Source organism: Vespula vulgaris, chromosome 4 (genome assembly GCF_905475345.1).
Source record: "Vespula vulgaris chromosome 4, iyVesVulg1.1, whole genome shotgun sequence".
Classification (NCBI taxonomy): Eukaryota; Metazoa; Arthropoda; class Insecta; order Hymenoptera; family Vespidae; genus Vespula; species Vespula vulgaris.
In genome coordinates this window covers 2514601-2539849 of record NC_066589.1, presented here as the reverse complement: position 1 = coordinate 2539849, position 25249 = coordinate 2514601, and the positions used below count along the sequence as shown (strand labels likewise).

General features: G+C 31.0%; 1 protein-coding gene and 1 long non-coding RNA gene across 9 annotated transcripts; one reads left to right on the top strand and one right to left on the bottom strand.

Moving 5' to 3' along the window:
• Window positions 1–96: 96 nt before the first annotated feature.
• LOC127063460 (uncharacterized) lies at window positions 97–8209 on the bottom strand. Its single transcript, XM_050993290.1, has 4 exons — window positions 8079–8209; window positions 2971–3025; window positions 1318–1476; window positions 97–1094 (listed from the first exon to the last, which is right to left on the bottom strand). Exons 2-4 carry the CDS (start codon window positions 3013–3015, stop codon window positions 906–908), a joined length of 393 nt encoding a protein of 130 aa, XP_050849247.1. The 5' UTR covers window positions 3016–3025; window positions 8079–8209; the 3' UTR covers window positions 97–905.
• Window positions 8210–17230: 9021 nt separating this feature from the next.
• LOC127062979 (uncharacterized) lies at window positions 17231–21736 on the top strand. 8 transcript variants are annotated; one of them, XR_007781237.1, is made up of 9 exons: window positions 17231–17343; window positions 17778–17903; window positions 18342–18467; window positions 18904–19029; window positions 19179–19299; window positions 19449–19569; window positions 20007–20148; window positions 20372–20404; window positions 21114–21736. It is a non-coding gene; the product is annotated as an uncharacterized LOC127062979 (long non-coding RNA). The 8 variants fall into 8 exon arrangements; XR_007781236.1 differs by having other exon boundaries at window positions 21106–21736; XR_007781235.1 differs by having other exon boundaries at window positions 21038–21736.
• The last annotated feature ends 3513 nt before the right edge of the window (window positions 21737–25249 follow it).

Genomic DNA, 25249 nt, shown 5'->3' with positions numbered 1-25249 from the left:
ATCATTATCATTGATTTATTATCGTTTTGATAATAGCATTACAAAATTTTTTTTATATGTATATATATATGTATATAGGATAAAGAAAAGAAATAATTGCTAACATACATATATGATTTATTATATGAGTAATAATAACACACGTATAAAAATTATGGATAATTTTTGTAAAACGACGTAAGTGTCGTAGAATGTGAACGGTGTATCTCTTATCGAACGTGTAATTCGTGACAACAAGGAGTTATTTTTTATCAGCTAAATTTATTTTAAAAAGGGACCAACGCTCATGAACTTCGTGCGAAAATATGTTCTTACAAATATTATAATATAAATTCCTATTTCTATAAAAAGTGTACTGTAGATTGTCATAAAGTGTATAAATTGGTATTAATTTTTCATTTTTTTTATAGAGATGTTACATGTTATATAATAATTCAATATCTTTGTAATATATCGATTTTCACGAGGTAAGCAAAGTTTAATAATCAATAATAGCAAAACTAAATGGGCTTTATATCCTTTTTGTACTCTTAATACTTTTCGTCCGACCTCCAGTCTATTTTTATTTGATTTAATAATATTTGATTTATTTTATTTTACTTAATAAGCGTATCTTCGTTTTTCGACGTTTTCTTATGAAACGTGGATATTTTAATATGTATGTTTTATATATATATGTATATATATATATATATATATATATATATATATACACACACATATACATATACGCACATACATACATATGTATAAAATAAAAGAAGAGAGAGTGTCAGCTGTCTTTGGCAGTATATGTAACATCGATAACACTTCTTGATTATAAACGAAATATGCCTGCGTTTATTAACATCATCGAATGCCGACTATGTAGTCCCTCGATAGCGTTGAAAAATGTTTTTTGTTTGTTAAGCTTCCCCTCTAAACGTGAGGAAAGAATCGATGAGGAAAAGTGCACCTTGAATGATACTAATGGATCCTTTTGTTAAGCCTATGTCACGAAAAGAGGATTTATATGCAAGTTCATCGAAGTATTGGATATTCAAGGCGCCAGTAATTATGAATAATACGCAACCAACCAATGAGAAGAAAAGATCCTACAACATACAAATAAAAAATATTCATTATTAAGATTGTTACATAGGTGTAGAACGGGTTGCATCTCTGTTATGTATTTTTTTTCTATTTTACGTTGATTGAACACGCGTGATCTAATTGAAATCAATGTTTATGAAAGCAAAAAGAATAAAAAGAAAGAAAAATGGAAAAATATGAATACGGTAGAACTTCGTGTATATGTAGATATGATTTTCAACGTACCACACGACGGTTAACTGGAGTACCCATTATATTGCCAGCAAACAAGCCGACTAGAATAATGAGATATCCACCAAAGGTACCCATTGTGATCATCGCTGTATGCTGATTCCCCCCATTAAAGGAATGGTAATGCAATCCGATAAGGATACATACCAAGATCTGAAAAAGCAAATATATATATAAATGTACACGAAATGCTAGGTTTTTATATTATACAGATGAATAATTATATTTATTATAATTATTCATTTAGTATTAGCAATGTTCATTTAATGTCTGTTTGAACAAAATTTGTGTAAGGAAAGTATAATAATATTATATAAATGATTTTATATTTTTTGTATGGTTTAATATATAAAAATATCGATAAGCTTAAAATTCAAATACTAAAAAATCTATTAACATACTGAAAATAATATTGAAAGTCGTGTTAATTCGTAAAAAAAAGTGATAAAGTGTGATTTTTTTTAAAATAGAAGAAATAAAGAGTAGAATATGAACTAAATCAGGCCATCGAAAACAAGAATATTGTCCTCGTCGATGTAACTGTAAATAATACATTATAGTTTCTGTTGCTTTGCTCTAGTTAGGAACTTCATTCTATTTCCAGGACTATTCGAGCAGCAACAGGTAAGTATTTTCATTATGGACGATCGTACAGGCTCGAGAATTATAGGCGAGGTAATACGTATACATGTACGTATTTCTTCTTATAGTATTCTTGGGTCATCTTTAATGTTATATTCATGACGTTTCTCTCACTAAATTAATTGGCAAGACAATAATGGAGACGCAAATACAATATGATCCGTGTGGATATTGTACGCGTGTGTGCGTATATCATGTGCATGCGCATGTATCGTATAAGAATGGATGTCGATTTTGTATTAAGTCGTCAACGATTTCTCGTTCTAACAAGCATTTAATATTGCTCATAAAGTCACAAGAAAGATGATTTAGAAAATGAATAAAATTGATTTCTTCGAATTATGAATAATTTATCGAGTATGAATAATTTACCGAATGAACTTTGATCAATTTATTATTTTCATTTAATATAATTATATTTCATTTATTTTCATTTAATGTAAGTTATATTTGTTACAACTTTTATATATATTTATTGTACAAAAATGTATAAATCATGTCAATATTTTTTATAATCACTGTATGTCAAAATCGTTATAACTATAAATTATTATGAACCGTGAAATAGTCAATTGTCAAATACTTATAACGAGAACTTCCTTTAGAGTCATCACTTTCTTTTTCTGATAAAAGCGTCTGTTAGTAAAGTGAATCACCTTGAAGAGGATGAAACGACTCCTGTCTCGAGGATAAATTAATTAACTTCTTTGGACTACTATAAGATTTTCGATGCACGTGTACGATTTGTTGTTTTATATATATCTACCTTAACACACACAGTAACGTTTGGCTTATTGTTAGCTTATCGGTTTCCGGTTCTCAAAGTAAATTTAACAGAGAAATTATTCTATTATGGTCGTACACAACATCGATTATGTCACGATTTATTTATATAGGAAACGTATGATTAAGATTAAAACATCAACAAGCCTATAATGTTTGTAATTCTAATGTATTTTGATTGTAGATTTTGAAAATGTAACATAACGTCGTAGTTATACTTACAAGTTCAATGAATTTTATGATTGAAAGCCTTGTAAAGTTGGCCATTTTTGTTTATCTGAAACAAATAGATAATATATGAATTGTGTCGTCGATGTTATTTGAAATATTACGATATAATTTGAAAAAAAAAATCCTTATGATGACGTTAGAAGTGACACAGTCGAATAAAAAAAACTAAACCTTTATCAATTAAGCAATTTTACTTTACTCGATTCTTAGAGGCTTAACAAGTTTTATTTTTCGCATCTTGCAAAGTCGTTATATAATCTATCGTGTATTATTATTGGATTGAAAATAGTAAAATGTATATTTCTACGGGTGAAGACGATGGGGTTTTATTCTATTTAACATTATTAAATAAAAATTCATTTAATAACATTACATTATAGTGCAGTATCAAAAATAATATAAGAAAAACAAAGATAACGCCGTGAAAACTAATTATGTCGATATTAGCATATGAATAGGAGAATAGTTTGCTTATGGACAAAAGTTTAGAAGAACTTAAACTTATTAAATTTTTTATGAACTTTAAATGAGAAAAGAAGAAGTCTTAAAATCGATATGAACATACTATAGTTGAATAAACTGACGTGACTCCGGATGTGGTATTTTATGGTCATTCGTGATAATATTATATGCCGATAAGACATTTTTTATTTTATTTTCTTTGATCTTATTTTTATAAATAACATGCAGGATAATTAAATCTTATGGATAATCGAATTCGCTGTTCTTTAAGGCGTAGTTGATCGAATCGAAGCGTAGATGATATTAGGTCGAGTTGACTGACGTAACCCTATACTCCCATGCTGTTCTTTTTATAGTAATGATCGGTACGAGGCGATTGTTAACCGTGTATCTTTGTGATGGATCAAAGATCAATTTTAAGATCATATATAAACTCATTTCAATCGAGAAAAATAAACTAAAAGTGAACCAATCGTCGCAGAGATTAAAGTACGATATATATGAAAGGTATTATATTCACCTGATATTCTGAATCTTTCGTCTTTCGACAAGATTTTTTTTATGAATAGATCTTTTTATTACGTATTCTAATAAACTAGATCAGCTATTATGTAATTGTGGAAAACGATATAATCATCGATGTTTTGACGGAAATGAGTTTGTCTCGCATTTCAATAACAACTGACTATTGACAATTTATTCTTCATATACCTGGTGTCTCAGAAAAATGAAACTTTGATGATAATATTATAAATACGAAGAGTAACTAATATCGCGAGATTTATTTTTTCTTTTTGTTAATATTCTTCTCTTGGCTCTTGAAACGAATAGATTCAGGACGTAAAAAGAAGACGTAATTAAAGTACCATATACATTTCTCTCTTTTTTTCTTTTTCTCGGTGAAAATTTACTCAACGAATAGGATAAGGTATATATGTATGTATGTTTTCATTTTTTATTTGCTAGTAGAGTTTTATTAAAGTCAGACTCTGACGCTTAAGCTGGGTCAGTGGTACGAAGCACCCATGGCCATGAGACACCAAAGATGGATAGAACGTAAAAGAAATTAACGATCGTACGTACGTACGTACGATATAGGTATTTATACATGCATGTGTGTAGTGTTGCGTGTTGTGCATACTTATGTTATGCGTCAGATACAAGGACGTTATGTCATACTGAATTTTTTACTTCTACGGTAATCACTATATAAAACGATTCTATACTTAGATTTTATTTTATTATTGAAATATTCATAATCTAGAAGTGTTAAAATTATTATGATTTATATTAATTATTATTATACTTGTTATAGTTAATGATGAGATAGCGGTTTAAAATATGATACAAATGTAATGACTTTAAATTCTACGAACATTGAACAAAGTTTGTTTTTATTTGATTGAATGGAGATCGTTTAAAAGTAGTTTCTTGTAATTTGTTTTGCAACACCAAGTGTCTTGTATATAGTAGGAGTTTTGAGAAGCATATAATCGCCAGTAAAATCGTACGTATAAAGAGGTATTTGTGAATACAAGTAATCAATGCGAATCACGAACGAATCGAATAAAACATCGTTCATTCGTATTTGGGTTAGCTTAAAATATCTCTGCAGAATATCAATATTAATCGTAACGTTTTTTAGTATATCGAAATATAGAGAAACTTTGTAATCTTTAGTTAAATTCAATATAATATTTCAAATAAAATGATAATATAGTTTATCTTTTAAATGAAAACTACAGAAAACGTTTATTCGTTGTGCGAATATAGCTATCTTAACTTTGCTAACGTGATTAGCAACACGCGCGTTAATTATCGAATCCGATTATTTGAAAAAAGGAAAAAAAAGGAAAGAATATAATATTTCTTTAGAGACCGTGCATTACAGGAATGTTAACTTTTTTAATTAAACGCTGCTTTATTAAAACCAGATTCGTCCAATAAAACCTGACTCCGATGCATGTGTGTATCTAATTAAATGTATTAAATCTTTCTATGGGAAGAGGTTTTTTTTTTAGTAAATAGTTGAAATTTGTTTATATATAGGGTAGTACATTAAATTTGTCTATCTAAATTATTTCCATTATTTTTAATAATATTACAAAATGTTATATGCAGGAGGATTTTGCGAGATATTTTTTTGTAAGTGAAGAAATAGTAGTAATTATTAAAATGTATATGAAACGTAATGATGAAAATGAATAAGCTTGACTTTCACAATTTTATAATTTAAACATGATTTTTTCGTTGGAGACCATCTCAAAGTAATAAAAAGAAAAAAATGATATTTCTTTTTTATGAGCTATTCTACTACAGTAACAGAAGTATACTGTTCCATTGAAAAAAATGAAAATGACTTTGCAATCATTAATACTTTTCTATTTAGGAAAAAAATAGCTTACACCAAATTGCATCCCTCTTTGTATCGTACACTTTTTATTGTATGGAATACATTTTAAATAATATTATTGAAAATAATTCAGGTGGATAAAGTTAATGCCCCATCCTCTATATATAATACGGACAATCAGACTAAATCGGACTATGTTCTCCCGCATAACTCTGCTTTCCCCTTTAAGATAGCATCGGGCGACGCTATTACGCAAAACCAGTATATTCGAGACTGATCCTTTGGACGGCTATACCTGCTTGTGTGACCTCGAATAGTAGAAAAAGAAGATCACGAAGAGAAAGGATTCCGAAATATAGGCTTCTCACAATCAATATTGCGAACGGTTGTTTTGTAAAAATAAATAAATAATCGTTTAAGAACCGACAAATATTTCTACATGTCATTTACTTTGATAGTTTTTTATTAATGAAAGTTTCCTATGTCTTTGTTTCTTTTATCGAGAGAGCTTTAAAGAACAATAAGGAAGTAACGAAGGACAAATCGTTTTTGGAAATTGCATTAAGCCTGTTCTTATTTAATTCAATAATCAAATGTCTTATTTAACTGATCGGTGCCAGTAAATCATTTTATATATATGCTCTTATATGAACAGACTCTATTGTACTTTAATTCAATTTTTAATAAACTAGTATAATGTACAGAGTGTTTCAAAATTCAATACACAAACCGTGAGAATTACTTAAGGAGGTCAAGGCTAACATTTTTTGTCCGGCAGTATGGAGTCGATGATGTGTCGTTATCCCATTACGGGACCAAATTGTCAGCATAGAGTTTGAAAGTTATCAACTAATATTTGCTCTGGCAAAAGTAGTTTGTGCAGATGAAATGATTTCCATCAGTCAGTTGTCAAGTTTGTGTTTGTATGAGCAGTGTAATTAACTAAATTTCGTTATTATTTCATAGCTACTCGGTAGTTGCGCAGCATCAACGAAGTGTTTTCCTTTAATTAAAAAAATGTTTGCCTTGACCTCACTAATTTTCTCTCACAGATTGTATATTGAGTTTTGAAACACCACACACACACACACACATATATATATGTACATATATATATATGTAGTGTACACAAACACATTTTCCAGTGTGGATTAATATAAATCAATTAATTCTAGAAAGAAATTATTTTGTTGTATATCAATTATATTAAAAGTTAAAAATTTTTCAAATTTTCATATTGATTTAATAACTATTTATAATTTATATGTATTATAAATAGCTCTTGGAAAACTCTATACATATTTGCATATCGGCACGTAACGTAGAAAAATATACGTGTTTGTTAGAACTAAATAATTTTTCATGTTCATGTAAAAAAATTAAAGTGACTCAGAGATAATTGTGTCATCTTCTGACTCATTTCTCACTGACAGTTAATTAAAAGCATATCTTGAGTAGTAAAAAAGTACGTAGTTATTTTATATATCATCGATTCTTGAAATAAATACGAATTATTCAGCGACAAAAGATAAAATTGAATCATGCGATAGGAGTAGAGTGACGAGAATCTCCAAAAATAGATGTGAGAAGTTCTTATTAACTTTTTATTCTGAGACGATTGTTTAACTTGATTTATTTTTTTGCCTTAATAAAGAATTCAAAAGTAATTTTTCAAATATATACTGTTATAACACAAAAAGAAATACTACGTTAATATTTTCACTGATTTTATATTTATGCATTTTAATTAGTTTATTTTATTAATACACAACGATATGATAGCTATCATATATATAACACGTTTACACTTAACATCTTGCATCTTGTGATTGAATCCAGTTTAAATTTCAAAGGAAAACTGCGAAACCAGGTCAGCCGTACGACGGCAGTATAAGAATATTTCGGAAACGAAAGAGGCGACACGGCTTCTGGCGTCAAAACATGCAGCGAAAGTCGATTTCTTACGACGCACGTTCGTCGACTTCTTATAAATCAATTCGGAGATATATAACGTGGATGTGAAGTTATTTAAAGCGTACACTACAAATATTATATATGATCATACAATATAATATGATATGAAATATAATATTACAATACGATTTCTGTTTGAACGGAAATGTTATTAAAAGGATAAGCAACATTAATTTATTTTCTTATTAATTTTAATCCATTAATTTATATCAAATTATTATATTACGTTTCTCTTTCTATTTTTAAAGGATAATTTATATATTGAAAGGTACACTTGTAAAACTTGTAAAAACTTCAATCGTTTACTTACGTGTTTTGAATCTCGTCGCAGTTGTTCACGTTACGATGGTTCAACAGCGACTGACGCCGTAACCGAGTAACCGAAGTCGCGCGGGAGTATTCTGCTAAACCATACTTTATACGATTCTCGAAAACACAATGGCGTTTACGAGTACGCGTCATGGTGTGTGATTGTGTGTGGGCACGTCTGTTCTATTAGAACGAAGAAATGACTTTCATCTTATCTTAGACGATGACGGATCTATCTGCACTAAAAAATTTAATCGTACATGCGTTTTATTAGAATCAATATTATTTATCAGCGCACCGGTGTTTATAACAATCACGTCTTATTTTTGTTTAATTTTTGTATAAGATCAAATCCGATAAAAATTGATAGCAATTAAGATATTGTTGTAATATTAACGTTTTAATAAATATAAATACCGATTATTGTATTTTTTCTTAGATAGAAACTTCTGTTTTAATTGCTATAATGGTATAGAGTTATAATATATATATATATGTGTGTGTGTATGTGTGTACTAATGAGAAATGTCCATCAGAATTATTATGAAATCTAGTGATTTCTTCGGAAAACGCCTGTATTTATAATCAAAGTAATATAAATTTACAGAGATAGTCTGAATCATTAATGAATTAAAGTGTATATCTAATTTAAGTCCCAATTACGAAATTATGCAATTAAAAAGTTAAAACGAGTTACGCATTTCTAATCTTAATGGCGCAGATTCATTGATTTCAATCTCTTTCTTTTTCTTTTCTTATATTAAAAATATTCGTTGTATTCTTATCGTTGACTTGATATCTTCGACTTCATGTCTGTTTATAAAAAATGTGACATTTCAATTTTTAATTTTGTTCTTTCGAGCGGTAATTATGATAAATTTATTGATATTTATTATAAAAAAAACTTTGTTTAGATACAAGATAATTATGTACAAAGATTTGATCCGAAATAGCCTTTTTGATGTTAAATATTTTTAAACCGACATTATGTCGTTAATTAGAAGAATGACGTCACACATGGTGTGTCACATCAATAAGAACGCAGGAACACATTCGATCGTATGTGACACGAGTACGTGTCTACGTATACGTGTAGGAACGCGCCGATTACGTCATATTATTTGATAAAGCTTACTTAGCAAAGAAGTGCTATAATAGAAAGATAGATTCAAAGACCCGTTAAAACGGTTTCGTATTAATGGATTTGTCCATTGTGATCGTGTATTAAAAATAAGTAATAAATCATTTTTTTAGTTTTATGCGTAAGGTATTTAGTAAAGTAAAAGTAGAGTGAATATGTCATAAATTTTTTTTTTTCTTTATTTTTGTCTATAATCTTTTTATTCAAAATCTAAATATACATAAGGATTATTTGTTGATGTTAGTCAAATCAAGTATTTATTTTTTATTGATTATGTACAATATCGATTTATAATAATTTATAAGAGAATCATATATTCTAGAATATTACATTTAAACAAGTTATTAAATTCTGATAACATTGTAAATATATTTTTTGTATATTATGCAAACAAAAAGTCTACACGATCAATCGATCAATTAAATTTGAGGTTAGAAACCTATTTGACAGTTGGTATCCCTTCATGGCGTTATTTTCACGATAAGCTACGGCAGCGTCACCGATCGATAAAAAGTGTAACTACGTATCAAGATGGTAACTGTTAGTAGTCGAGATCTGTACTAGTCAAAGCCATCGAGGAGTTCAGGTACTTATTGCTCAGACATTGCAAATTATATTTGTTTCATAGTCAATTTGACTCTTTTAAGAAGTCAAGAGAAATTCAGAAAAATTTTTTACTCCCGAGAAAAATAAAATGCCTTGAGGAAATTTTCTCTTTTTCTTGGACACAGTGTAACAATATAATTTCACGTTCCTTCGTTATAATACTTCTTCTTACGTTAGAAGAACCCACTGACGTTTTTTACCGTGGCTAATGAAGCGCAGCATGAGCAACAGAACTTTCTTTCCTTCCATTTATCTTTTTTTTTTGGGTTTCTTTTTGGCACGACTCGAGAAATTAGATAACGAGCTTTTCCAAGGCGAGGAACCGTAGAACAAGTAAACTACAAGTGACGTGAACGTTTCTCTATCCTGCGAATGGACAGGGCGAGTTCGTACGTTGTACGTATGTATGTATGGTCCAGCCGGTAATAACTTGCAACATTTCCGTGGCTAATTTATTTATCATCCTGCTGGATGTAGGACCCTCTCGGGAATGTACGGACTGCCGCGCAAACGACGAGGACGAACGCGGGAAGGAAGACATTATACCGCCGACAATGCTCCGAGGGCAGTGTATAACGCTTTGCCTTGTCACTCCCGTCTGCTCTGGAATACTTCTTTTTCGAAATTTAAAATGAAATCGTCCGTGTAAAGGCCGTCTTTTGTTCTATTTAAGTTACGTGTTTTGTTCGCCAGTTTGAACACTATTTTTTAATTTTTACAGAACATGGTTAAAAATGACATCGAGTATGTTACTCGGCGTTCACACGATGATAACACGATCTTCACTGATATGAATTTAGTGATGCAGGATTGTTATATTTCCGTTATAATCCATGTCACATTTATAAGGTTCTAGAGAATACTTCTTTGTTCTTCTTGACAAGTAGATATTTCTTCGTGATATATAGGTGACACGTGTACATCGATACTTTTTAAAATTCCTTCCATTCTCAAGACGATGAAGGCGTCAAGATTCATCCCGAGCGATTTTGTCTACGAGCAATATTCACCAAGGCATTATTCGTGCTACGGTCGAATTCGAAGGCGACATAGGTGCCATAAAAAAGGCACTGTGCGGTGATTTAGAGCAAGGGACGACGAAGTGACCCGAGAGTATGCCGCGGTCGAAGAGAAAAGAAACGACAGAAGTAAGGGAATGGAAGGGAAAAAGAAGAAGAAGAAGAAGAAAAAGAAGAAGAAGAAGAAGAAGAAGAAGAAGAAGTAGAAGAGGAGAAGGCGGAGGAAGAGGAAGACGTCGGCTTCCATTCGAGTGGTAGACTCGAGTAGCAATAAAAGTCAGTGACTTCGGGTAATCGAGAAATCCACCCCAACGATTCGATACCCCATTTCTATGCGATCGTTCCAAGAGCTTCTCGACGCTTCTATGATCGCGTAGAACGCACCAGATGAGATTGGACAACCGATCTCTCTCGAGATGATTTTGTTGCTGTCCTCTTTCTACGATCTCTACGTAGGTTCGGAGTTTATTCGTTGGCGATTAAGGCTTGACATTTCACGATCATTCCTTTCAAATTTTTTGCCATGGTAGTAATTCGGATTTAAAGGGTTTAAAAAAAGAAAGGGAGACATTTCGAAGGAAAATACTTTTCTTATAAACGATTGATACCTGTGTACATCATATGGCGTAGGTTACAAGAGACGTTTTTTCTATCAGCGATCAATTATCGTATTTTAGCAAACACGTAAGCGTTTGCGAGCATAGGGTAGGTATATGTTATCCATTATATCGAACCTGCTGTTCGATGTCGAGTTATTGGCAATAAAAAGAATGAAAAACAGTGTACCTTGTAGCTATATCGTATCGGTAACATCGGGTACGAATATCCGCGCGATCAAGAGCCATTTTAGATGAGACTGTTAAACGGAAAAGTATTGGATTTGTAACGTCTATGCAGGTTATTATTTCAGAAATCAAAGATACGTTTTTCCTGCAGTTTTATTTTTACGAGAGGACGTTTTAGATTGCTCATATATTTTTATAACAGTTGTATTCTTACAGTGTAGTATTTTTAATTACATAATAAAACGTGCAAATGACGAGTTCGTTTAAAACGTGAATTAAATTGGAAATTTACTTTTTAAAAGACTAATGATTAAGTTCTATCGACAAAAGACAACTTTTAGCTCGTATAACTCAAAGGAATATATACAATTTGGATAAAGCTAGTCGTGTTCGATTCAACTTTAATAAAAAATGCGTTTGAGAAATAGAGAAAATTTCTCGGTGTCGAGGACGTCGACAAACGAAGAACGAGCTCGAAAGAGAGAAAATAATGTTGTACGCTGTCTCCGTTGGTCAAAGTTGCCAAGACACACAATGGAATATAAAGATTCGAGCTGGGCCTTTCCCTCGAGAGAAAGCCGTTTCTTATTTAAACGGGCTCCTTTTCGCTTTTCTCAAACATATACATATAATATATATCTGGTATATATAAACGATATATTCACATATACATATATATATGTATGTATGTATATGCATAAGGGTATATGTATGTACATACATATATAAGTTCCTATTTTTCATATTCACGGTTTCACCTGGTCCATCGAGCATACCAGGTCCACTGAATAAATCTCCTGGAATATATAAAATTGTCTTGCCGAGCTCCAGACAGTCCCATGGAATGAGGTGGTGGAGAAAGAAGAGAAAAGGAAGAGAAAAAGTTTTCAACTTCCTTGTTAGACCGTCTTGTGCGGTTTCCCGCGGCAGAATTTTACAAAAATGGGGTAAAATCTCTGAACAAACGACTATTCCCTACGACAAAATACAGAAACGTATGAACGTAATCATTTTATAATTGTTACAGTATCACATAAAAATTAGTTTTTTTTACTTTATTAAATTCACGCCCACGTTTATAAATGTAGCATTTTCTCATTTACGATTTACGATTTAAAACGCAAACATTTCTTATTCGACTCGCTGGTTAACTTCGATGAGAGCCTTCTACAAATTCTAAAAGCGATTTCTCGTTGGTCTCTTATTCTATTTTTAAAGAGAGGATTTCATGGATACGGCAGCTTCCATGCCGAAAAGGAGATCCATAAAAATTCTTGGGATTCACGGGTTTGCTCTTCTTCCTGGCCAACTATATACATACACTATATATATGTGTTTGTGTGTGTGTGTACATAGGTATATCCTTGCCCAATATTTTCTATGTGTCATCTAGTGAATTATGCAAGTAGCCACGTAAGATCTAACCATAGGTAAGGATAGTATCTGACTCTTGAGATTTCATATACAGCCAAGAAGCAACTTCATCTGTATGCGTCACTAGGTATGTGTACCTATCTATGTGGCTATCTATCTTCTTCTCTCTTTCGCTTTTTTCATGCTCAGTTATAGCTAGCTTTGAGAATATGTATACTTTGATATACAAATATAGGACGTAACGTTGTGATATATATATCTTATCATGAAAATACTGCATTAAGACTAGACTCGAATATTATCATTTAATTAACTTCAAAAATAATTTTTGTGTTTTTTTATTTATACTCTGAATATACATTTTAAATAATTTTTTATTTTTCATTTATATCAAATATAATTTTGGTTTGAAGTTACTTATTTAGTAATGTATTTTTGTATTCTCAGTGCATTTTTATTTATTAGTCGTTATTTATTTTCCTTTTGTTTCGTTATATTGTATTACTTTATAAATATAATGATCGATTATTCGTTAAAATTTAATTGGTTACGAAAGATAAAGTTTTATATTACGTTTTGTATAATTAGTCCAAATATCATTTAACTAGAAAATAATTTCAAGTAAAAGTTTATTGATTTAATAAAGAAATAATCTTTTTAAATGATCAGTTTATCTAGCTCGTTCATTATTTATTATTTTTATTATTTTGTTAAAGAGTATTTAATTACGGTTAAAACTTTTTTGGGTATATTTCGATTTTTAGAATTTTTAAAGAAAATCAAGGGTTGACCCTCGTATTTATTTCCTTTTTTCTCGATTTATCAAATTTTAATGAAACTACGCTACGAAAAACGGATTGGATATTTCAATTTTTCATCTTTCATTATAATGAAAATAATTTTGATATCGTTCGAATTCTATCATCAAATCAAATAAAAAGTGAAATATGAAAGAGAGACAGGGAAGAAAGAGAGAGAGAGAGAGAGAGAAAGAGAGAGGGAGAGGGAGAGAAAGAGAGAGGGAGAGAGAGAGAGAGAGAGAGAGAGAGAGAGAGAGAGAGAGAAAGGGAGAGATAGAAAGGAAGACTGCTGATGCTTTAAATATAGAAAACAATTTTTAGACGACCGGTTCAGTCTTTAATAATTTTCATTAAACCATCGAAGATCATTAACCATGGATACCGAGGAAAACTTTGAGCGGTTAGCTTTACTCGTTCGGAAGTTCATACGAGCGAGGATGGCGTATATAAGATTTGCAAGGCGCTATCCTATTACGCGTGTTTCTTGATGTTAATACGGTTTAACGGCAGCACGTTGTCGGACTAAAAGTAAATCTGCTTCACGTCGTCTCGCTACATTCTCGGTCTTTCCTATGTATATGCGAATTATAATGCATAGGAAAATTTATAGTACTTTGAAAGTTAATTTTGATGCTAATCCAGTGATTATAAAAATATATTATTACTTTTTATTTGATATCTCGAAATCTCGAATGTCATGATGTTTCGATTATTTAGCAAGAACGATAAAATTAAATTAATTGAAAATTATTCACAGATAATATTTTCTTTGTAAGAGTTTAATGGATCTCACTAGTCATAGATTCCTTTTGTTTTTCTTATCGGATTTAGGATTTTAAAACAGTTTCGAATTAGCTTCTTCCCTTTACAGTCACGTTCACTTCGCTTTGCATTTGAAACCGTCCAGGGAATCGTCCAGTTAAAGCAAAGCAAAGTCGACTAAGGGTAGTTTCGTACGATACGAGCATATAAGTGCTATTCCGAAATTTGAAAGTTCGCTCCCCTCTGACTAGAAGTTTATGCACAATATCATTAAAATGTTACTAAATTGCAACTGTTACATCCAACAGATAGTAGATATCCATTATTTTTAAAGTATTTTTTTCTATTTCAATATTTTTTTTATACCGAAGAATATCTCTTACGTTGTGGATTACAAACGTAATTAGCATTAAAAAAGAATTTCACTTTAATCGAATTGAATTAAATATTAAATATTGATTAATCTATAGATTGATAACAGTAGATCAATTAAATTGAAGTCTCCATTCAATTTCATTCGGTATAATACACATTAAAGACTATTATCCTACCAACTGATATTTCATTGTTAAGTACCATTAGATAGGTAGGTGCTAACCTTCCGTGACCCTTAGGATCCTCTCTACATTCTCCAAATTCTACGAACGATCGATTTCCTCTTTGCCAAGTAGCAAAGCGAATCCTTCGAGACGCGACTGTATTCATTTGTGAGTCTCTATGTTTGGATCAACGAGAAATTGATTCCTTTGATTTGTCATTCTACTTGTAAGGACTTGTCCTACTTCGTTGGATGTTATCGTCTGAATCTTAAAAAATTTGCACTATTTTCTTGATTCTTGAAGATCTCAAAAGACAGCATATTTACGATCATCTTTAATTAGATATTTGCTAATGGTTTACTAAAATTTTCCTTCATTTTTTATCTTGCGTTGCAATACGAAATAATATTTTCCAACGTGTAAGAATAATTTTGATTTTATATTTTGAATCGAAATTGAAGAAAACTAGGACGCTTAGCTTATGCAAAATTAGTAGCGCATGATCTTCGTGTCCTAGTGAAATTTTGTAGAAGTGCTCTTCGCCTTCGAGACTCCATAAAGGATCGATTTTCTCTCCAGTGCACTCCTGAACAACCCTCCCGAGACCTCGCTCCATTCCTCGCAAATTGTTATCTTTGCATCCCGAACTAGGGAGATTCGAGTGACCGACGATTGTGTCCTCTTAAACTCTCTCCTTTCTTGCATTGCCTCGACGTGCTCCTGCTCCATGTATTTCTTATTTCCATTTATTTAAATCGACCTCGATTGCGTGAGTGGCCATCTCGTTGCGACGACGACAAAGACGACGACTACGACGACGACGTGTCGTTCCATATTCATTTCGTTACACTCTCGAAAATTATTTCATCTGGGATATCTGGGGAATCTACACTTTACCAAACTTTTTTTTACCAAACTTTTTTTTTTAAATTAGGAGAGTTAATTTTTATTGAAATAAGAAAATGCGAAGGAGATGCCCTTTAGATAACGATTTTCGATTTCATATCTGAAAATGTTTCCTTCTCTTTGTTGATATCGATTTCGATGTAATTATTACGTTAAACGAAGTTATGGTAATGAGTGATTTTCTTTAAACTAATTTTTTTTTTTTTTAATAACATTTTGTGAGAAATTTTGATCGAACGAGATGCCTTAAGGCTCTTCTAGTTTTACAATGATTTATCTCAACAATGAATACAGATATAATTCTTGATCGATTTTGATGACCAAGGAATCATTTTAAAGATGAAGGTTTCAACGAGAACATGGCTTTTAAGAATTTTTGAAAAAGCTTTACTTTCATTGAAAAAATAAAATCACGTCAAGAAATAGTGTTCTTTCGAAAATGTTGTGGTTTTAGTCTATTCTCACGTTTGGATGCATTCCATGTGTAATCTCGCATAATGATTTTTTCATGTTCCTTTCGTTCTTTATCATTTCTTCTTTCTGCTTTATAATCATTTACTAATTCATAGTACTCGCTTTTCTGTTTATTTCGTTTTTCCTTATATAGGTTTTATTTTGGTTTTTATTGATTTATTTTATCAAATAAATTTTAAACTCGAAGTCCTCGAATGAATATAATATCAACAAACGCGTGATTGACTTTGACTGATATTGAACCAGACTTCTCTTGCATTCCGCCGAATTAACATCGAAGCTCTCTTTCTCCAAACGGGTAAGATTAAATAATTAATACTTTCGATAATTTTATTGTTATTTGAACGATATATAATGTTCATGGAATATAATAAACCAATATTTCAAGAATAGTACATTCGTTTAAATATTACACAGCTCGTAATACGTCTTAAATATAGAATATAATTTTGAACTCGGAATCCTAGATTGGATATAATATCACAAACGCGTGATTGCCTTTGTTATTGAACCAGTCTTTTTCCGCATTTCGACGAATAAACATCGGAGCTCTTTCTCTCAAAATCGATAAGATTAAACAATACTTTCGGTAATTTTATAATTGTTTAAGCGATGTATAATGTGTACGAACAACGATAAAGTAATATGTAAAAACTAGTACACTCATTAAACCATTGCACAGCTCGTAATATGCATTAAATATAAAATAATATAATGTTATTATTTCAAATCAGATAAATTTCGAACTCAAAGTCGTTGAGTGGATACAATATCAACAAACGCGTGAACGCCTTTGTTATTGAACCAGTCTTCTTTCGCACTCCGACGAATAAACATCGAAGCTCTCTCTCTCCAAACGGGTAAGATTAAATAATTAATACTTTCGATAATTTTATTGTTATTTGAACGATATATAATGTTCATGGAATATAATACACCAATATTTCAAGAATAGTACATTCGTTTAAATATTACACAGCTCGTAATACGTCTTAAATATAGAATATAATTTTGAACTCGGAATCCTAGATTGGATATAATATCACAAACGCGTGATTGCCTTTGTTATTGAACCAGTCTTTTTCCGCATTTCGACGAATAAACATCGGAGCTCTTTCTCTCAAAATCGATAAGATTAAACAATACTTTCGGTAATTTTATAATTGTTTAAGCGATGTATAATGTGTACGAACAACGATAAAGTAATATGTAAAAACTAATTTAAATTAAACCATTGCACAGCTCGTAATATGCATTAAATATAAAATAATATAATGTTATTATTTCAAATCAGATAAATTTCGAACTCAAAGTCCTTGAGTGGATACAATATCAACAAACGCGTGAATGCCTTTGTTATTGAACCAGTCTTCTTTCGCACTCCGACGAATAAACATCGAAGCTCTCTCTCTCCAAACGGGTAAGATTAAATAATTAATACTTTCGATAATTTTATTGTTATTTGAACGATATATAATGTTCACGGAATATAATAAACCAATATTTTAAGAAATAGTACATTCGTGTAAATATTTCATAGCTCGTAATACGTCTTAAATATAAAATATAGTTTCGAACTCCGAGTCTTTAACTGGATATAATATCAACAAACGCGTGGACGCCTTTGTTATTGAAGCAGTCTTCTTTCGTATTCCGACGAATAAACATCGAAGGTCTTTTTCTCAAAATCGATAAAATTAAACAATACTTTTCGTGATTTTATAATTGTTTAAGCGATGTATAATGTGCACGAACAACGATAAAGTAATATGTAAAAAATAGTACGCATATTAAACCATTGCATAGCTCGTAATACCTATTAAATATAAAATAATATAATGTTATTATTTCAAATCAGATAAATTTCGAACTCAAAGTCCTTGAGTGGATACAATATCAACAAACGCGTAAACGCCTTTGTTATTGAACCAGTCTTCTTTCGCACTCCGACGAATAAACATCGAAGCTCTCTCTCTCCAAACGGGTAAGATTAAATAATTAATACTTTCGATAATTTTATTGTTATTTGAACGATATATAATGTTCATGGAATATAATACACCAATATTTCAAGAATAGTACATTCGTTTAAATATTACACAGCTCGTAATACGTCTTAAATATAGAATATAATTTTGAACTCGGAATCCTAGATTGGATATAATATCACAAACGCGTGATTGCCTTTGTTATTGAACCAGTCTTTTTCCGCATTTCGACGAATAAACATCGGAGCTCTTTCTCTCAAAATCGATAAGATTAAACAATACTTTCGGTAATTTTATAATTGTTTAAGCGATGTATAATGTGTACGAACAACGATAAAGTAATATGTAAAAACTAGTACACTCATTAAACCATTGCACAGCTCGTAATATGCATTAAATATAAAATAATATAATGTTATTATTTCAAATCAGATAAATTTCGAACTCAAAGTCCTTGAGTGGATACAATATCAACAAACGCGTGAACGCCTTTGTTATTGAACCAGTCTTCTTTCGCACTCCGACGAATAAACATCGAAGCTCTCTCTCTCCAAACGGGTAAGATTAAATAATTAATACTTTCGATAATTTTATTGTTATTTGAACGATATATAATGTTCATGGAATATAATACACCAATATTTCAAGAATAGTACATTCGTTTAAATATTACATAGCTCGTAATACGTCTTAAATATAAAATATAGTTTCGAACTCCGAGTCTTTAACTGGATATAATATGAACAAACGCGTGGACGCCTTTGTTATTGAAGCAGTCTTCTTTCACACTCCGACGAATAAACATCGAAGCTCTCTCTCTCCAAACGGGTAAGATTAAATAATTAATACTTTCGATAATTTTATTGTTATTTGAACGATATATAATGTTCATGGAATATAATACACCAATATTTCAAGAATAGTACATTCGTTTAAATATTACATAGCTCGTAATACGTCTTAAATATAAAATATAGTTTCGAACTCCGAGTCTTTAACTGGATATAATATGAACAAACGCGTAAACGCCTTTGTTATTGAACCAGTCTTCTTTCGCACTCCGACGAATAAACATCGAAGCTCTCTCTCTCCAAACGGGTAAGATTAAATAATTAATACTTTCGATAATTTTATTGTTATTTGAACGATATATAATGTTCACGGAATATAATAAACCAATATTTCAAGAAATAGTACATTCGTTTAAAGATTACATAGCTCGTAATACGTCTTTAATATAATATATAGTTTTGAACTCCGAGTTCTTGATTGGATGTAATATCGCAAACGCGTGATTGCCTTTGTTATTGAACCAGTCTTTTTACGCATTTCGACGAATAAACATCGAAGCTCTTTCTCTCAAAATTGATAAGATTAAACAATACTTTTCGTAATTTTATAATTGTTTAAGCGATGTATAATGTGCACGAACAACGATAAAGTAATATGTAAAAAATAGTACGCATATTAAACCATTGCATAGCTCGTAATACCTATTAAATATAAAATAATATAATGTTATTATTTCAAATCAGATAAATTTTGAACTCCGAGTCCTTGACTGGATATAATATCAACAAACGCGTGGACGCCTTTGTTATCGAAGCAGTCTTCTTTCGCATTCCGAGGAATTAACATTGAAGATCTCTCTCTCTCTCTCCAAACGGATAAGTTTAAGTAATACTTCCGATAATTTTATAGTTATTTAAACGATATATAATGTTCACGGAATATAATAAACCAATATTTTAAGAAATTGTACATTCGTGTAAATATTACATAGCTCGTAATACGTCTTTAATATAATATATAGTTTTGAACTCCGAGTTCTTGATTGGATGTAATATCGTAAACGCGTGATTGCCTTTGTTATTGAACCAGTCTTGTTTCGCATTTTCAGGGATCAACATCGAAGCTTTCTTTTTTCAAGCGGGTAAGATTAAATATTTAATATTTTCGGTAATTTTATAGTGATTCAAACGATATATAGTACACACGGAATATAATAAACCAGTATTGAAAGAATAGTATATTCGTTTGAATATTACGTAGCTTGTAATACGTGTTAAATATAAAATAATATCAATTATTCCAATAGAGCTGAATTTTGTACGCTTCGTTGTCTGAATCTAAAATCAAGAAAAACAAACATTTCATTGACCTTCATTGTTATTGATCCAGTCTTCTTTTATATTCCGATGATTCATCTCAACATTGAAATTCACTATTCCCATTTAGATAAAGTTAGTAAATTTATAATTTTATTTAATTTACGTTTCTACCTAATTATTTAAATTGTTCATATTATCGCGAAGTAGAATAGATATCAGTCGATTCTTCATGTTACGACAGGGTTAATATTTAAAGTAATTAGAAGACTTAAATATATTTTTATATCAAACATTTCTCCAATATATTCAACAATTTCTTATTGTAACAATGATACTAATAATATTGTTTATATATTTTTTATTTTAGAAATTCATTACAAAGATATACGTAATTGAAAGAATCGTATATTATTTTGCTAACTAGAAGCAATGTTCGTTTGTTTTACTCGATTTAGAAAGCAAATTAACTACGGATAATGCTATTCATATTTATTAATTAATTGCTATTAATAAATAACTATAGCATATTAGAGTTAGTGCATCATTGAAGAGGATCTCAACCAACTTTGATGTCGACCTACCTCGTTTTCAACCACCTACAATGAATTATCCACTCTCATTTTTGACCTACATACCGGACAAGTGTTTTGGAGTCATCGTAGAACTTTCTAAGTAATAAGTAAATTTTTAAGTTCCTTTGATCGCTCAGTCGTGAAACTTAAGAATGAAAGGTCCGAATAGATACGAATGATGGGTCGTAATTTGTAGAAAAACATTGAGTTTTCACGAGTAACTTTCTTTGGAGATTTATTCATGAGTGATTTCTTATTTTTTGATTCATTAAATTAGCATACGGTCTTGTTGCCTCATACGCCTATAATTATAATTATTCATAGGTTTATAATTATTTGCACTTTAACATCTGTATTCAGGAATATTCATAAGTTATAATAATTAATGAGTTAGAAGACATTCGCGATAGATAGTTTTTGGATTACAAGCGAAATTATGCATGATTTTGTAAGAAGATGGAGTTGAAACAAGCATACTAGGATGTTTGCCAAGTTTTCACTTTGCCACACGTTACGGGAAGATAATATTTCTTTTGATTAAGATCAAGAATTTTTTATTTTCTTTCATTTTTTAAAGACGAATCAGAGTAAATTTAGAATTTTATCTTTCATAAATAATAATCATATATATATATATATATATATATATATATATATATGTATATATGTATCCATTTCTTTCTTTCATTATTTCTTTTATTTTATATAAAATCAAGTTTTATTAGAGTCGTTAAATTAGAATATTTTAAAATTACGAAACAAATAGAAAATTGTAATTTTAGAGAACGCTGAAACTGCATTGAATAAAAGTGCACACGAAGGTGAAATAAGCACATAAATATATACGATGTTCTTTATTTCGAGCGCTTTACGGAAATATTAAAGATTGAGAATTTTTTATTTCTGATATAATTAATACAATACAAGTTCGGAAATATCAAGGATATCAAGTTATGGATATTTACAAGCATATGACATTTACGAGAATATATATTTATAGGGTTATATATGCGATTTACGGAAACGATAACAAAATTTATAGCCATAAAAAATAAATCTCACTATACTATCGATTTAAAATCGATCGTATTGAATACATACCGATTAAAATTTTTCTACGGGAGAATATAAAACCTTTCGATTAGATGAAATGCATTTTATTCTAATTTTCAAATAGATCAATAGATTTCACGATGCTATCGATATAAAATCAATTACGTTGAACACATTAAACAAAAACAGTAATAAAAAATGTAAAATTAGTACAATTAACAAACGATAAAAGACTTTTCAAAACAAAGATCTTTCAATTTTTAGAAAACAAAGATTTTTAATGTTCAGAGGAGAATAGTTTGTTATATAAGTTTTGTTTCTTTGTCATATGCATTGCTATCTTTATTAAAATTTCTATTATATAATAACTTGATTGTTATATTACGCGAAATAGTGGTGTATTTTATACTAACACTGATATGGGCGTATAACGAAGCAGTATTTTTTATTGTATTTGTAATTTGTATATTTTCTCTGTACCTATCGTATAAAATCACATGAAAGATATTAGAAGAGGAGTTTTAAGCTCTTCTACGCCAGTAATCTAATCGAGATTTTTTAGAAGATTACTTAGCTATTTATTATGCGTACATGCTTTGTTATTCCTTGATGCTTACGTATACACGCCTATATTAAAATTCGATCGATATCAAAACCAACTCTTTGGTTCGCCCAGGAAGCTACATGATCACACGATACACGTACACGTAAACACATATTTAGAAAATATCGAAATCGCGTAGAACTCCAAACAGAATCGAAACATTTTATATCTATCAAAAGTTTCAGCGAGGTAATACTTTTCGTAGTATAGTAAGTAAGATATATAAGGAACTTTCTTTGGTCGCGTCGAAAAAGTAATTACTTAGATGTGTCAGTTAGAAAATTAATTGTTTTTGTTCTACTTTTTGTCGAGCTTAAATTCGATATTAGCGTGAAAGAAAATCGAAACGATCGACATCGGATTAGAGAAGAAAAATGGTATAGAATTGGGCAGTTTGTGAGCGTTCATATGTCAAAGAATGTCGTCGAATTAGAACGATCTCTCACGTTGCCATGGAAAGAAACCCTCTCGTGAAGGTAGGGTAACGAGTGAGAGAGAGAGAGAGAGAGAGAGAGAGAGAGAGAGAGAGAGAGAGAGAGAGAAAGAGAGAGGAAACGAGTGGGTGAAGTTTGCTAAACAGCCGGGAAACTTTCGACGACAGGAAATTTGATGAGGGTCCAGCCGAAACAAAAGAAGTACGTATGTACACACCAAGCAGTCGTCTTAGAACGATAAAAGCTGTCGCGACCCTTTTCGATCAGCGCAACCTCGGAGAAAATGTGCTCGTTTGTTTCTGTACCACCCTTTGCGAAGTTCTCGTCGTTGTCGTCGTTTTCGTCATCTCGATGATTCCTCACTGACCTCTTTTTTCGTTCTACGTGTTAAGGAATATTAAATCCGTCATTATAAATCGATAAGAAATTTTTTTTTCTTTTCCATGGATTTCATCGTACGTGAAAGAAAATGAAAAGATGAGAGAAGAGAACGAAACAGTAGAAAGAAAAAGAAACGTGTAGTTTTCTATCGATCGACTACTTTCGATTCTTTCAATTCCACTGTCGCTTCGGTTAATGCTAAGTTTTCCAGTACGAACTTATCTTTAAGAATCTGTATATCGGGAAGTGGAACGAATCGAAGTTTATTTCGAAATAAACAATTTCGAAAAGAAAAAGAAGAAGGAAAGAAGGAATCTTTTTTCCTGTTTTCCTCTTTTCTTTTTGCTTTTTTCCTTTTTTTTTTTTTTTGATATTTTCTCTCCGCGTAGTGATATCAATCTTTATCGGAGCTGCTTACGTCACGTGGAAAATGTTAACAACACGTTTCCTACATTAAAAACATTTATTGAATACGTCCGGTAATAGAATATTAAAAAATGTTCGACTTTACCTATTATAATTTCAAGATTCGTCGAGCTTAGAAAGTCTCTCAATGTTTTAATTTATACACGGACTTATATCAATTAGAGACACGATAAAAAAGAGTACGACTAAAGAGAGAGTACGATGGTGAGACTTATGTTTGCGGTGCAATGATCTACACTTTCTGTTGAAACGTTGCATCACGTAAAGCGTTCTTCAAGAACTACGTTTGCCTTTGCATTTCCTTTTTCCTCTGTTTAATGTCACCTTCGTTATACGTGCTAGATTTGCGTATGCAAAGTACTTCGTCTATCTTTCTGCCTGCCTGCCTCTCTCTCTCTCTCTCTCTCTCTTCCTCTCTCTATTTACCTCCTCTCATCTTACTCACGAGAAGAACCATCAAATTTATGATGACGTTTACCGTAAGTATCAGCTCTACTAAATTAATGTCTTCTTATTAATTGATTATAATAAGCGTTTTAGATGTACGATATCGCTAACAATTATCTCTTTCTCTCTCTCTCTCTCTCTCTCTCTCTCTCTCTCACTCTCTCTTTTCTTCTCTCTTTCCCTCTCCGTCTCTCTCTTTTAATTTTTTTTCCCTTTTAAGATAAAAAATTCCATAAACGTAAGCTTTCCAAATTTAAGATACTTTCGTGGTAATGACAAGTCTTAAACTTCAGCGTTAATAGGTTGGTATATTGTTTCAACGAGCGTGTTCTCTCTCCATCGGACGTTTTTTAGAGGATAAAACTTTTATCGAGTTAATTAAAAGCTTTACTAGAAGTTATCGCTCTTCTCGACAGTCCAACTTGTTCTGGACGTTTTAACGTATGTCCCTTTATGGCTCTCCTCCGTACGGTATCAAAACGAGTCGTTGAAAATGATATAAAATATATCGTATATCTAGCGTTACGATTCTTATTTAATTTATATTTATATAGGACAATAAGAGAAATTTTAAAGACTATCTAGGAAACGTTTTTCCAGATTGCGAGAAGAGAACACGTTGCCTCGAGTTAGCTTCGAGTTAGTTTGTTGATAATTGTGAGTGTTGGCTCACGAAGTTGGATACTTGAAATGGATGGTCGATACTCGTGGATATCCTCGCGGAGGAGAGTTTCTGCCTTCCAGGTAAGA

Bases quoted from the DNA above. Each gene is read 5' to 3' on its own strand.
- LOC127063460 (XM_050993290.1), bottom strand. From the start codon at position 3,015: ATGGCCAACTTTACAAGGCTTTCAATCATAAAATTCATTGAACTT. The intron at 1,477-2,970 runs GTAAGTATAACT...TTGCTTTTTCAG, and splicing joins TCATAAAATTCATTGAACTT to ATCTTGGTATGTATCCTTAT. The intron at 1,095-1,317 runs GTACGTTGAAAA...TGTATGTTGTAG, and splicing joins CTCCAGTTAACCGTCGTGTG to GATCTTTTCTTCTCATTGGT.